Source organism: Thunnus albacares, chromosome 2, assembly GCF_914725855.1.
Source record: "Thunnus albacares chromosome 2, fThuAlb1.1, whole genome shotgun sequence".
NCBI classification, from domain to species: domain Eukaryota; kingdom Metazoa; phylum Chordata; class Actinopteri; order Scombriformes; family Scombridae; genus Thunnus; species Thunnus albacares.
In genome coordinates, this window is record NC_058107.1 from 30531666 (window position 1) to 30546171 (window position 14506).

Here is a 14506-nt window from a genome sequence, read left to right on the forward strand (position 1 = left end):
GTGCTGTAAACCTCCGATGTTCAAAAACTATTAAAAACATGTAAGTGAACACCAGGTTACATGTTCCTTTGCCACAAAGAGTGTGATTGCTGTAGTTTGTTTAGAAATGGCTCCAAAGACTAATAACAAAGATCACATTTTCATTTTCTGGAGAGTAGTTCCTTGTAAAGAAGATATCACTGCGGGGTTGTGTATACAGAGGTTCGCTAGCTTGTTTAGCTTCATATCACAACCTCTTGACTTTGTAATTAAGTTTTTTGGGAAATTTACAATGTAATACAAAGTCAGAGGTTGTGATATGTAGCACACCAAGCTAGCGAAGCACTGTAATATGTGATTGACTCAAAACAAACTACTGTGCCCACGCTCGTGGTCATGACGGAACTTGTCATTCAGTGTAACAGTGTGACTCAATGTGTTTTCAAAAGTTTTTGGACAACAATGGAGCTCTAGGAATAAACTGTATTTGGCTTTGGCTAAACAGGAAATACTTGTTAGCAGGATGAATTCATTTTTTGTTTTGGTCTTTTTTTGGGATTTGTTCATGAAAAATATAGGATATTTCCAGCCTTATCCGTCAGCTGTGGTTGGAAATACTCTACTCTAAAACATGGAATGTGGATTTTCTTTTCTAGTTGATTCAGAATAGCAATAAATTCTGCTCAGAACCGAACAAGTTGACTGGAAGAGATGTGTTTCACTTCATGTTTGTAGTTTCACCCTTAAAATCAATAGCATATGTTTAGTAGAATCATGCTGAATCAAGCAGACTTTATCAGTTGCAGATTCCAATAAACAAGAGGCTTCCATTAAGCCTTCCACATAAACTCTACCATCTTTGCTACAGTTAGAATAGTATGTCCGTTAACTCTTACCACTGGAGTGGGTGACAATGTGCAGTTAATTTGTTTGCCAAAATTTTCCCAGATTCAGCAAATTCACCAGATTCATCTTGATGCCAAGGGTGAAAAACCTTGGAAACAGCACTTAAACTGTTGTGGGACTCAACAATTCGCCACTGAAGGCCAAATGTGTGAAATTAACTTAGGGTTATGGTTTTTTCAAGCAGGAGGGCCCACACTACTTACTTAGTAGCAGGGAGTCTCTTAAGATTTAAATGAGGAATTGTATTAATATGGTGTTCAGATACATTTAAATTGAATCACATTTTACAGATTGTTTTCATTATGGATAAAATGAAAAGTAAAGAGCAGAAAGTTTGCAAAGAGGATCCCTGCTCAGTTACAGTACCTGACAGTCTGAGTGTTGTTTCAGCATCTGTTTAGAAAAACAAACTCATAAAAAAGCTGTGGAGGACTCAACAGTTTATCATAACACTACTCCTTTTGTGGTTTGCTGTGAGAATTATACTGTTGTGAAGATGGAAAGACACAAAAACTGTGCATCAGTACAGTAAAATGTCACAGCAAGGTCAGTATTTGCATGCTTGAAGAATGCTCATTAGAAAACCACTGTCACACACTGAGAAAACCTTTTGTAAGCAACTTTCTCTCTCTCACACACACACGCCTGTCCTCATTTAAGGCACAATTGTATGAGTGCAATAACTCCTTGGCGGGAGCTGCAACACTGTTATGCAATCGGACAGCGCTGACTGTGAAAAACCATCTGGTGCACTCAAGGTTCCTCCATTCAGTGTAGTAGTGGGGAGGACTCCAGCTCAAAAAAAGGAAGACCTCTTTCTTGCCTTGTGAGTCATGGAACGTGGAGTCATGGGAAAAAGCTGATATTCTTCCTACTGATTTATGGTAATTGTAGATCTTTGCTGGGCGTGGACCGGCATCCTGGCAGAGGTTAAGTGGTTGTAACAGATCCCCTTTTCTTGTTCTGAATGATCAGTTCAGGTGGGGCTCTGGACCCCTTGATCAAGTGTGTGTGATAGACACTCACGTCCCCACAAGTAACTGCTGACAGCCATACAAAGTATTAAAATGCAGTTTGTATCCAGCTAATAAAAGCAAGGCAATCAGCTTGGCTCAGCTGAAGGCCACCAAACACCTCATTGCATGCAGCTGTGCTGAACTCACTCAGACAATTTTTTTTTTTTTATATCATATTCCGGCACAGGAAGCCAAAGCTCCTTACATGGCACTTTTTTATTCAAATTACACTGAAATTCCATCATCTGTCAGAGAAAAAGTTTGAGGTTCATTCTCTTGTCTGCTGTTGTCAAACCAGCCAGTAAAACTTAGACCTGCCGCGGCTTTATGGACACTTTTTGCTGAGTTTTGTGCTCACTCCCTGGCTGGCTGCCAGAGAAAGCCTTTCTCACTGTGGGAAATGTGTAAAGATGTAATGGGAAGGTTGCCTGGGAGTCAGTCAGCGGTCTGCACTGTAAAGTAAGAAGGGACTTGTGTATGTGTGTTTGAAACTGACACACTCTGGAGAGTATTACCAACTCTGGACCAGTGTGCTTTTTACTCAGCCAGCTCTGATCATGGCACACTGGAATAGCGCTCAACTTTTTATTAGCTGTGCAGCCCTCAAGATTTTTCCTTCCTGCTCCTCAGGGTTGTATAATATCATTCTCATACCTTTATTTGCTGAGTCTGATTTGTCCAAGAAAGAAGTGTGAGCCTTGCCAGGTGGGAATAAGTATTTGCATTATAATGAAAAAAATAGAAATCTATGGAAAGAACAACGTATTTTGTGTCTGCCAAGTGAAGTCTGTTACTTATTCTGTAAGGAAGGGAGACACTGTTGCTGCTGCTGTTGGCTGCAGGGTTGATCTGGTGTCAGTTACACTAATTAAAACTGTTTGTTCTTCATAGAGAGGGGGAACTAATGGAGAACATGATCTTTTGCCATCTTTGTGTCACACAATATATTTACAGAACAGAAAAGCTGCCCAACTGTTACGAGTGCACACACACAGATACACATGCGCACACTGAAGCGACAGACCTCCACACTTTTACTGTACTCAGCTGTATTGGCCTTACTGGAAGACCCAGGCACATTCTTTTGTCCTTTTGTGGCTGCAGTGCTTTGGCTCCTACAGGAGACTCATCTATTCCCTAAAATCCTGTAAGATATTTCCAATTCGAAGCACATTGCTGCCCGTCTGCCGATAAATAGACAAATAATCAAGAGTTTGACAGAACCAGAATATGCCAGTCTGATAGAATTACTTTGGCCAATGGACCAGCATCTGGCTTCACTCTGTGTCCAAAAGCTGCAGGAGATTTGACAGAAAATTTGAATCTTAAAAAAAGTGTGTGTTTATTACTTTCTTTCTTCGTGAGGACTTTTTATTGGACTCAGGATCAAGCGCTGATCATTTGCAAAAGATCAAGTCATGAGTGTTTTTCATCTTGACTACATACAGTATTTCTGTGGACTAAGCTTCCTTCTGGTGGTTTAAGGATTGATCTCACATCGTGATGACATCACACACTTGAGTCACAGTTGATCAGGTTGTAGCTGTGGGACAGTTGTGATATATTTTCGTTTACATTAGCTGAACTGTTTCTGGCATGTTAATAAGGTACTTTTCTGAGTTCAGATGATACACTGGACCTATATTGGCCCCTTGAACGACGTCAGTCTGCCAGTGTGATTTTACTTAACAGTTCAAGCATGTCAGTTTCACTCTGCCTCAGCCTCTCAACCCGGTCTGACCCAGCGATAAGTCGATCAGTATCAACTTATATTGTGTGACCAAATGTTTTTCAAACACATTAAACTCCATTTTAAATTCTAATCAAGACTCCAAACTTTCCAAAGATACCAAACATGTCAGGCTCCATTACAGCAAAATATGTGCTAAATTATTCATGAGACCCGTCTACGATAGTGTATTCCCATTTAAAAAGCAAAGTGTCTTTGGTTTTAATATTTTATTCATAGTAAGCGTCATATGGCCTCAATGATATGTAGAAATCAGACTAAATATGTTATGTGATTTTATAAGAGTTTGGAAAGATTTTTTTTCCTAACTTAAAAGCTATGGTTAAGAGGAAAATGTTTTTAAGAGGTTAAAAAAGTGGTTTGACATTTTGGAAAATATACTTTTTCTCTTTCTTGCTAAGAGTTAGATGAAAAGATTGATGCCACTCTCGTCTGTATGCCAAATATGAAGCTACAGCCAGCAGCCAGTTAGCCTAGCTGTGCCTAAAGACTGGAAACAGGAAATAGATCAGCACATAACCTCCTGTAAAACCACAACTTGTTTTTTGTTACACTTTGGTTTCTATCTGGATTAAACAAAAGGAGAAGTAACATGTTAATTGGTGAGACTTCGAGGTGCCTTGTTACTTTGGGACAAAGCCAGGCTAGTTGATTCCTCCTGTTTCCAGCCGTAATGCAAAGCTAAGCTAGCCTTCTCCTGGCAATAGCTTCATATTTAACAGACATGAGAGTGGTATCAATCTCCTCTAACTCTCGGCAAGAAAGAAGAAAAACAAATTTCGTAAAGCGTGAAACTCTTTATTTAAGGGAAATTTAAAGTGAAATCTGGTGCATATTTAATAGTTTTATTAAAATTCTCTAGAGTCACACTGCTTTCTAATTATGTTTCAGAGATGTTAGCATCCTGTAAATACAAAAAGGTTGTTCCTGGTTATAAAAATGGTAAAATCTTAATATACCATTTTTCAGCACAAAAGAGGCTAATCCAAAAGTATTGAATTTATTATTTCTTGATAAAAATCCCTTAAATGTAGTAATTTCCCCATTTCTCATCACTGTCACGGAGGTCTACATAACCTCAGTGAGGTAGCCTTTAAAGTCGTGCCCTGCTTTACGTCAGTATTACCCAATGTCTCACAGGACACTTGCAGAAGGAGATTTTAATGATGTAGGCTTACATACACTCTGGCTGGAGGCTTAAGAGTGCTTGGTATGAGTCTCTTGATGGTGACTTTTGTTTGTGTTTACCGATAATTTTTTTTTTTTTTTACATCAGCCTCTAGCAGCCTGTGGTTTACTTGTTCTGCTGCCGACAGGCCAGCACAGCTGGTGGCTAATGACTTCACACTTGAGGAGACAGAGAGATGTCTTCATGTGACTCTATTTACACTAGGTCTTACTGTGGGCCTTGATTGCGAAAAGATGAATACATTTGTAACCAGCTGGCACGCTCATTACTACTAAGCGTGAAGGTGACCATTAATTACTCTTTTGGGTTTCACTTGTCACTGTCTAATTGGTTTATTGGTTTAATTAACACCATATTGTTTTGTCAGAGTGTCATTGTGGCAATGATTAGACAAACTCTGTGCTGCAACAGCAAATAAAAACTGCATTGTTCTAGTGTCGAAATCCTAAAGAAGTGTCTATCCAGGGTTAACCAGCCAGTAATGCTGCTAAGTGCTCTATTAGTTTCACAGCTATTAGACTGTCTTTGCTGTGGACCCTTTGAAACAAAACCTTCCAGGTCTTTGTTAAGCTGTTTTATTGAACTCTTTATAAGGAAACAAAGTGAGGTCCTCTCTAAGGCAATTGGAAAATCCTTGAACATAATTTTAGCCCCTGTGGTGTTGACTGAGATGCTCTTGAACACAAGGTGATAAACTCTCTAACAACAGAAATTTGATTAAATGTGACCGCTGACTTTAAAATTTTCCACCAAAGACCTACATTATCTTTCTCTGAAGCGCATCATTAACATCCTACTTCCCTGTGGCTTTGTGATCAGAATGTTAATAGGAGTATTTTCACTTAGGTTTATTGTGGTTTATGCAATATTCTAACTCATTGTTTGTCTATCAACAGGGACAAAAAGGTCATCCTGGTCCCTCTGGTCTTCCAGGTGAACCTGTGAGTACTTTATATCTCTTGTATTTTCTCTCATGGCTAACATGCAGTTTGTAGAATTTCTCTCTTGATATCCCTGACCAGTTGCTATGAAACTCAGTAAACAACACATGAGAAATTGCAGTGTCTGCAATGTGGCGCCCCCCCTTAGGTCAGTCAGAATGATTGTGAACGTGCTGGAATGCAATTCTAGCAAATTCTGCTCTTTTGAAATTGAAGTAAACTCTAAGGTGAGATGCATCATTTCCCCATGCCTTAAAATTTGATCAACAGTGTCTTCAAAACAATCATGAGGTTTCCAACGAAGATTTTCTGAACAGAAGGAGTGGCATCTGTAAACAACTAAAATGTGACTTTTCCGACACAGTCCCTCCTCTGTCTCTTTGAAGTGTTGTCATGCTGACTAAATACACCGCTGGCTGCACTTGTGTGTTAGCTGTATGTCAACGTATGTTTACTTATCGAATAAAAGAGCCAAGACTCTGCAGAGACAGTTCCCACAAGACCTCAGCATGTCTTTCCATTTATAGTTACAAAACAGGAGAAAGGGAGGGAATGGTAGAGAGAAAATATTAACACAGAGCATCGGGACGTTAAAAAAGAAGGGTGGGGATGGTGCAGGGGGATTACAGTCAAAAGGAGAAGAGACATAAGACATTAGTTGTTCAGGAATCTTGGCGGGAAAACAGAGGGAGAGATTTTTGGCAGACATACAAGTGGGCTAAATAGTTTGGACACCCTAGGTCATTCCTCCTCTGCTCCCTCCTTCCTGAGTCCAAATCCTGTGCACTATCTCTGGGAAGAATGTGCTGTGTCACAATGAGGGAAAAAAAAACTTTTCCTGTCTCCTCCAGCTCTCTCTAGAGACGATGCAGTCTTTTCTGTAGAAAAATGACTCAGATAGCGTATTGTTCAACATCCAGATCTGTGAACACACAGTTATGATTGTCTCATACATGTTGAGGCCTGTTAATTTTGTTAGTGCAGTTGCTTTGGTTGTTTTCTAATCTAGTGAAGATAACTGGTGACACCTTGTGCCGGAAAGACATTGCTACGTGGTTAGTGAAGACTCTCCTGATTCACCATTGACTATTTGGAGGTCTTGTATATTACTTAAAGGTACCCTGAGGAGTTTTCTTGTAAACGAACATTATGTTTATATTCAGCTATGTCCTTAAGACCTACAGAAATTTCCTTCCTCTTAAAACCTTTCTAAAACCAAATTTGAATTATCCTGAAACCTTCAGTTTTTACATCCATGTTTACGCTGACTGGCAGTCTTCTTCTTCCTCGCCTTTTGCTGGTGTATGCTACGTTTGTGGACGTGTACTGTCACCAACTGTTGATCGGTAGAACAGCATGGCTTTCACACATGACACATCAGCATTATCGCCCTCTGCAGTAAGCAGGAATTAAAACAACACACCCACATGCCTGTGTTCATATATGTGCGTCCCTTGTGCCAGTAGACCTGAAATTACAAACAAAATGTGCACCAATTTGTACCTAAGAATTCTCTAGTTGTCCACAGGGTACCTTTTAAGAGTTTTAATTTTTGTGTGAAATAATTAAATGTGCTTGGTTAGCAGGTGCTTAATAAACTGGATAATGTGTGTTGATTTGCCAGGGACTTGCATTATCCTCTTTTGGCTTATTTAGCAATAATAACCTGCCTTGTCTACAATATCCATGTTGCAATAATATCTACTGCCTCTATTACTACTACAACTAACAGAGCTGCTACTATAACTACTGTTTTTCTTTGCCCATTTACAATAACTCTCAGATTGTGTTTAATAATACATTTATATGTTGCTCTCTCATAACACATTAATTATCTGGTTTTCCCAGGAAACTGAGGGCACAGAAACATAACCATCACCAGTGTGTAATAAATTTGGTCAGCTTTCAGTTCACTGTACAAACAGCCTGTAATTTCTTGCATGCCTTCATTCCTTCATCCTGTTTTACTTTTCCCATACATGCAGAATTAAGCATTTCTCTTGGAGGGATACATTTGGTTTGGTGGCAATGTCTGCAGTGGTGCGTCTTTACTCAGTGATTTTAATAAACAAATGGTCTTTTATTAGAAAGCCTAGAGATTTCAATTCTTCTATCGGACCAAATAACTGTTGTTTATTATTTTATAAATGTTGTGCTTGCTTTCAATTTTTGTTAGTCTTTCCTATTATTGCAATCAGCGTGGCTCCAACAGAAACCATATGTGCACAAAAGAACCGATTTCCTAAAGAATATTGCTTCCTTCCGTCCCTCCATCCTTCAGTGCTTTCTTCCTTCCTTTTCCCTCTTTTTAGTGTCTCGCCCTCCTCTAGTGCTGATTTCTGTCCTGCCTTTCTCTCCACAGGGTGAACGGGGAGATGATGGAAGCCCTGGGGCCAAAGGCTATCCTGGCAGGCAGGTGCAGTAAATCTAGTGTTGCGGTGCTGGTTGTGCAGGGCCACACACACGCACATACACACACACATACAGTACACATGCCGCATAGAAACACAGATATACGCACACAAAGATAAAACAGTAGAATATAATCTATATGGTGCATTCATCTTTTTGAAAATATTGGGGTTATTGTAACATTTTTAATAAATCAAATTTCAACTGGTAATTTTTGCTCACTGTCAGAATGATGAATAATATGTGAATCATGGGGGAAACACAGAATCCTTGTATGTTTTCTGTGGCGAGAAAATAATCAAATTTAAAGATATTGGATGCTGGTAACAACTCTCAGCCATTGACAGCATCAGCCTGAAAAAATATAAATTTGTAAATCCAAATAAAAAGTCAAATGGAAAAGAAAAAAAGGCCTCAGAAAATAGCGACAAACAGCTCTAAGCTGTAGTTGAGAAGCACCTGTGGTGGAATTTCAGCGACGGATGCCTCCGGTCTAGCGAGGAAATAAAATGTCAAAAGGTTTCCTTAGTAATCACTACCCTGAAGAAAGAAAAGGTAATAAAAGTGTGACTAATGCCACAGCTCTCAGGGTACAAATAAGCTTCCTCTGCCTCTCCAAACTGTGAGCGCCATTCCTCGCCCCACTTCTAGGAATGGTGTTTAACTTAAGAAGTCAAAGCTGGGGAGCATTAGGGTTCCTCTGCATTTAAAATCTGTTTCCTCTTAGCTTTAAGCAAATTTAAACTCCAAAAACAGCTGGACAACTGCTCACTCACTTGCGCTCCCTGAATGTTTATGATAACTTGGAGTTCAGGCACGGGTCTCAGTGTTTGCCTCCATGCTTTAGCACACTTACTATGTCAGATCTGTGATCCCTATAGACACTTAGTGGTGTGTGATGGATTAGGTTTTAGCACCCCCTACCAACTGCAGGCTGTGAATCACTCGGGCTGTAAGTTCAAGTCAAGACACTGCATTTTGCTGTGGGGAGTTCTCCTGAGCTGAGAGTTGATCTTTATGGTTGCAGGGGGATATTTTCTGCACTGATGGATTTGCTGGCAGTGTCTCTGTGAAATTAATGTGTATTCTTCTGAAGTATTAACACTGAAAATGTCAAGCCAAAAGGCCAATTTCACAAAGATAAAAAAAACCCAGATAAATTTGTGATCAATCAATGATTTTTTTGTTATTTGTCCAATTAAGTACTTTTACAGCAACATAAATAAAATTCTGCTGCTGTTTGTAACCACGGGAATATTGTTTTGTTATCTTAGGGTTTACCTGGGCCTGTAGGGAAAATGGGACCAAAAGGAATCAGGGTGAGTAGATGCTGGAAAAAGTACAGCTTTGGCATGCATTTGAACTCTGGTAATAAAAAGGTGCTTGAAATGTAAATACTGTATGTCTTACCCTGTTTCAATCAACCTCCAAAGGACTTTCTCTGTTTACTTGTATTTCATGTTCCTGTCATGCAGCTTCCAATGAAGGGCTCAGGGGAGAGATGCATGTTTCTTTTCCGTACAGCAAAATTGTTGAACTTTCACTTTTGTAAATGAACTGTGAAATGTATGCTAAATGAATTACTTTACCAATGTGGGAACATAAAAAGGCCAATGTCATAAACGCCACTCATCCGCTGTTGTTAACTCCATAATGATAATGACTGACGGTTTTGCTAGTATATTTAAAGTACTGTAACTCTAGTCTTCCTTAAATCTTTCCTGTGCATACTTTTCTTGTTAATGTTAGCCAAATATCATAAAAATATATTTCTCTGCTGCCAAGCGCAACAGTAATGCACTCTTGACTGTAACTTCTAATGTCATTGTAATGTCTGTTTCTGCACTTTTTGCCTGTTTTTTCTGTCCTTTCACAGAGCAGGTGTGGAAGAGAGCTCTTCAGAGATCCCTGACGTGAGGGTATGTGCCCTTGGACTACATCGTGGAAGCCAGCACCATGCAGTCCATGGGCATATACACTTGCCTCAAGGCTTGGCTCTTCAAGACAAGTCCACCCTAGCAAAAATCATATGGCGCTTTGACAGATCAAAGAATCACAGCTGAAGTCTTTGTACAGATTTTTAGATGTGTTAGAGTTGTTGGCATCTAACTGTTCATCATTATGTCCATCATTCATTCCTGCTCAGTCTCACTGTACCCCCTTGTCCACCTTCCTCTCTCATTCCATCTTTCTTTTCCTTATCTCTTCCATCTTTTATTAATTTCTTTAGGGTCACATTGGCATCCCTGGGCTTTTTGGCTTTCCTGGTCCTGATGGCGAGAGAGTGAGTATCAGTGGCTGTGACAGTAGATGCCCATTGGGTTGCATTATATGACTGTCCATGAACCAAAATGATGAAACAGAAATAAATTTGATTCATGAAATACTGCAAGCACACTTCATCAAAACACTCTTTATAGGCCTCAAGTAGCACAAAGTCCCTCACACTATATTGGATCAAGCCTGAGGGCAAAGCCAACTCACACGTCCAGTACTCTGTCTTGGATATGGCTAAAATGTAAGAAGTGGACTTAAATTGGCTTTAACCCAGCCAGGACTCAAGTTCTCATGAACCTTTGGGGCAGTGGAGCAGAATAATGATGCCAAATCTCATAGGAATTTCATTCCCAGTATTCTGACATCTGCGTGCCGTTTTTTTAGTCACACTAGCAATGTGGCTCAATGCAACTGTGGGTCCATCAGTACTTTCATTGGTTCTTTGATTGGTCTGTCGTTCAACTGTTTCAACACTTTGAGTAAAATATCTCAAGAACAATTGGATGGATTGGCAGGAAATTTGGTAGAAATATTCATGGTCTTGAGACGATGAATGCCAAGGACTTTGGTGATACCCTGACATTTTTAGTGCCACCAACAGGTCAACATATCAGTTCATGACTGGATACTCCTAAAACTAATGACTGAGTCCTGTCAGCTGCAGCTGCGATTTGAGATTAATGTTGACGTAGCATGCTAACAAGTTAACATGCTAAAGGTAAATATTCAATGTTATCATGTTAACATGTACTGTTAACACGCTACAGTGAGCAAGTTGTAATGATATAAAATTCACACCAGAGTACAGCTGAGTCTAACAAAATACAGTTTAGTCTGATTAAAAAATTAGCCAGGTGTAACACTGTAGAGCTGAGTCATAGTCACTGTACAGATTATGAAGCTTTTTGATTTAGGTAACAACACAACCTTTTTTCTGGTGCCACCCCCAAGCCAATCTTTACATTTTTGCTACATCATTCCTCACGTTCTCCCCATGGAGCAACTAAAATCTTAAGCCATACTAACAGCTCCATGGTCTCCCCATGGAGCTGTTAGTATGGCTTAAGATTTTAGTCATTTTGTGTAATATGAATGTCTTGTCCCAGAAGAGGAAATTATTACTGCGGATAGGCAGAGTAAAAATGTAAGAGCACAATAAACAGTAAGTTTAGAAGACAATAGAAGGAGAACTTTTTATTCAAATGTAATTAATAACTCCACGGGTAATAAGTATGTTGATTTCATATGGAATAAATGGAAATTCAACACCTACTTTTCAAATTACAAACAATGTAATAATAAAGTTTATTTACATATCAAAATCAATCATTACAAAGTAACTTAGAGAGAGGATGGTCCTGATTCTAAGTGATTTGTCTCTTACAAATCCATTTTTCTCTCTCTCTCACTATTTTCTCTTGTCTGTTTCAGGGAATTCCTGGCGTTCATGGGAAGAAGGGCAAGATGGGTAGGCCGGTAAAGTTTTCTCTCAACATACTTCTCAGACAACATTTTCAGTGCAGCCTCATGAAAGTGTGGTTGCTTTGTCTTGGTCTATGAGGTCTTATTGTAGTGCAGAGCTACTTTAAACTGTATTAAATGACCATTACTCACACAAAGACTCTTGTTCAGTCTGAAACCCCTCCTGGCCTTAGTCATAAATCTCTGAATAAAGTCGTGGTAACTTTCATACTGGCACTGTTATGCTATTGATTATTGTAGGGATTGCAGTAAGGGGAGAGATATGCACAATAAATTGTGTAAAAAATGTTTTAGAAACACAAGTTCATGTGTCAGTAGATTACAGTCAAACTCTCAGTCAGTTATCTTTTTAATATCAGAAATTATTGCCCTCATAATAAAGTAAGTGAGTTAAAATAAGATTTATGGATGCCCCCATAAATCTTGTGTGATTGATTTTCTCTGGCCAAATTTGATTAAGAATCATTATATGTCATACACTGTGCTTGTTACTGTCCTTGTTTTGCATTAGGCTGATATGATAATGTAATGTGTCAGTTGCGGGTTTGGCTCTCTGGAGTCCCTGCCCGCAGACCAGAGAAGTCTATAGTCATTGGCGCCTGGAAGTCAATTTCCCATCCTTGCAGGCTTACATGGAAAATACTGATACTGCATAACCACTTGTGTAAATCTGGTATTTTCCCAGGCTCAGTCTGGTTGTACATGTTTTTTTTAAAGATTATTATGCTGTAACGGTCATTGACATAGATAAAAGTCCAGAAGTATGTTCAGAGTAGCCAAGGCATGAGCAAGCCATTTCTCTTTTTCTGTGGTGAAAAGTGAGGTCAGTCACTTTGCGTAAGAAGTTTTTTTTTTTTTTTTTTTTCCTGTCCTGAGTCAGCAGTAAAGCAGTTTAACAAAGTCTGGAAATAAAGAGTTAGCATGTGTGATCCAACCGAGATACATGTGATTCACGTGTCTTGAAGCCTAAAACAACTTGAACTGCAATTTCAGAGACTTTTTTTTTTGTTTTTACAGCTCCCCTCCTCCTGTGTTAACCTTACGTATGGAAAGCAGGAAATTGGCCTTTTATATATTTTATCTAGTCAGTGTTATAGTTTGCACATAGCTGGCAGAACCTCCTAGGATGGATCACATAATGAAAAAGGTCTTGCCAACCTCGCTGAAAGTTGTTGTCAATACGAGAACAAAGACTTGAGGTTGCATGTGTTTCTGATCAAACCAACTCAGTTATTGACAATTTTGGAAAGAAGCACATTTTTCCACATTTCCTGCGGGCTTCATGTTGCACCAATTACTGCTTATTACTTTATCCACATTTGCCTAATGTACTAAATCAGCATTTTGCCACACAAACAATCCTATCAAACCATCTCTTGAGGTCTTCATACTTTCATTTGATCTTTTTTCCTCTCTGTCTGCAGACAGAGGACGAGAGCCTTCTCTGCTATTCTGCCATTTATCATTTGTCTAACCATAGCGCTCGCCTTCTGTGGGCGAGTGCTGAGGCGTGATGTGCGGTTGGTTGCATGTTGACCTTGGCACATTGACAAGCACACGTTGAGCGTGTGGCCTCACGGCTGCATCACGCCTCTTGTTCTGCCTCTATAATGGAATTACGAGCACCAAGCAAAAAAAGGACGCAGTCAGCAGTTCCTGGGCCAAGCAGCTTTATTCAGCCATTTAGGCAAGTCCTGGGGGTTTGATTCGCAGGCTGCTGAGCGCTCCCTGCCAGCGTGTGCACACACAGACACTCGGTCGCTCGGAAACACTCAGCCGTGGAATTTCCTGCCGGTCTCCCAGGAATGAAGTGCTGGGAGCGCATTTGATGGGATTTGCTTGGCTTTACTCTGCAAACTTCTGTTTTGGGAAACACTGTTGATCCTCTGTGTATGGTGTGATAACTCCCCTTGCAAAGCATATGATATCTAAATTAATTAAAAACTAACAATGTGACCATGATAAAACCACTCAGTTCCCCTCTGGTTACATAACTACCCTGTTTGTTTGTGTGCTCAGGGGTTTCCTGGTGACTTTGGAGAGAGGGGACCTCCTGGCCCTGATGGGAACCCAGTAAGTGAAATGATATAGATTTGTGCACCCTTGACTCCCTTTAAGCACAGTGCAATTCATTCATGTTTGGCCCTAATGTCCACAACATTACACTTGACTGAGATTTATTCAGATTTCAGTATAAAATGATCATAATACAACTACATTCCATTAGATACACTTTGAAGAGACATGGAAAAAAGTAGACACAGTAAAAACAAATGCTACTACTGTACATCATTTGACTTTCTTTAGTCTTGGTCCTGTCAGAGCAGTGCACTATTTCTCAAAAATGCAGAGTAATAGAGTTGGAGCTAACTTGCATATTGTTTTACAGCTAGAGTGTTTTATTCCTACACAAGACTGATGGTGAGGCAAATCCGTGTAGTCATTCACTAACTCCTCTCTCACCCATCATAATCCATACTGATATGAGGGCAGCATCAGCAGTTTCACTTGCCTCTGTCTTTTCTTTAAGTTTGACCCCCTCCGCTCGTGATTG

The 14506-nt window shown here is 39.7% G+C and overlaps 1 protein-coding gene across 2 annotated transcripts in view; it reads left to right on the forward strand.

The window, feature by feature from the left end:
- Positions 1–14506, forward strand: part of col27a1b (collagen, type XXVII, alpha 1b) — a 68928-nt gene that overhangs the window by 24314 nt on the left and 30108 nt on the right. For both annotated transcript variants that reach the window (XM_044330107.1, XM_044330115.1), the window contains exons 8-13: positions 5737–5781; positions 8144–8197; positions 9468–9512; positions 10424–10477; positions 11902–11946; positions 13972–14025. In XM_044330107.1, the coding sequence (XP_044186042.1) occupies positions 5737–5781; positions 8144–8197; positions 9468–9512; positions 10424–10477; positions 11902–11946; positions 13972–14025 (297 nt within the window). The remainder of the gene's footprint in view (positions 1–5736; positions 5782–8143; positions 8198–9467; positions 9513–10423; positions 10478–11901; positions 11947–13971; positions 14026–14506) is intronic.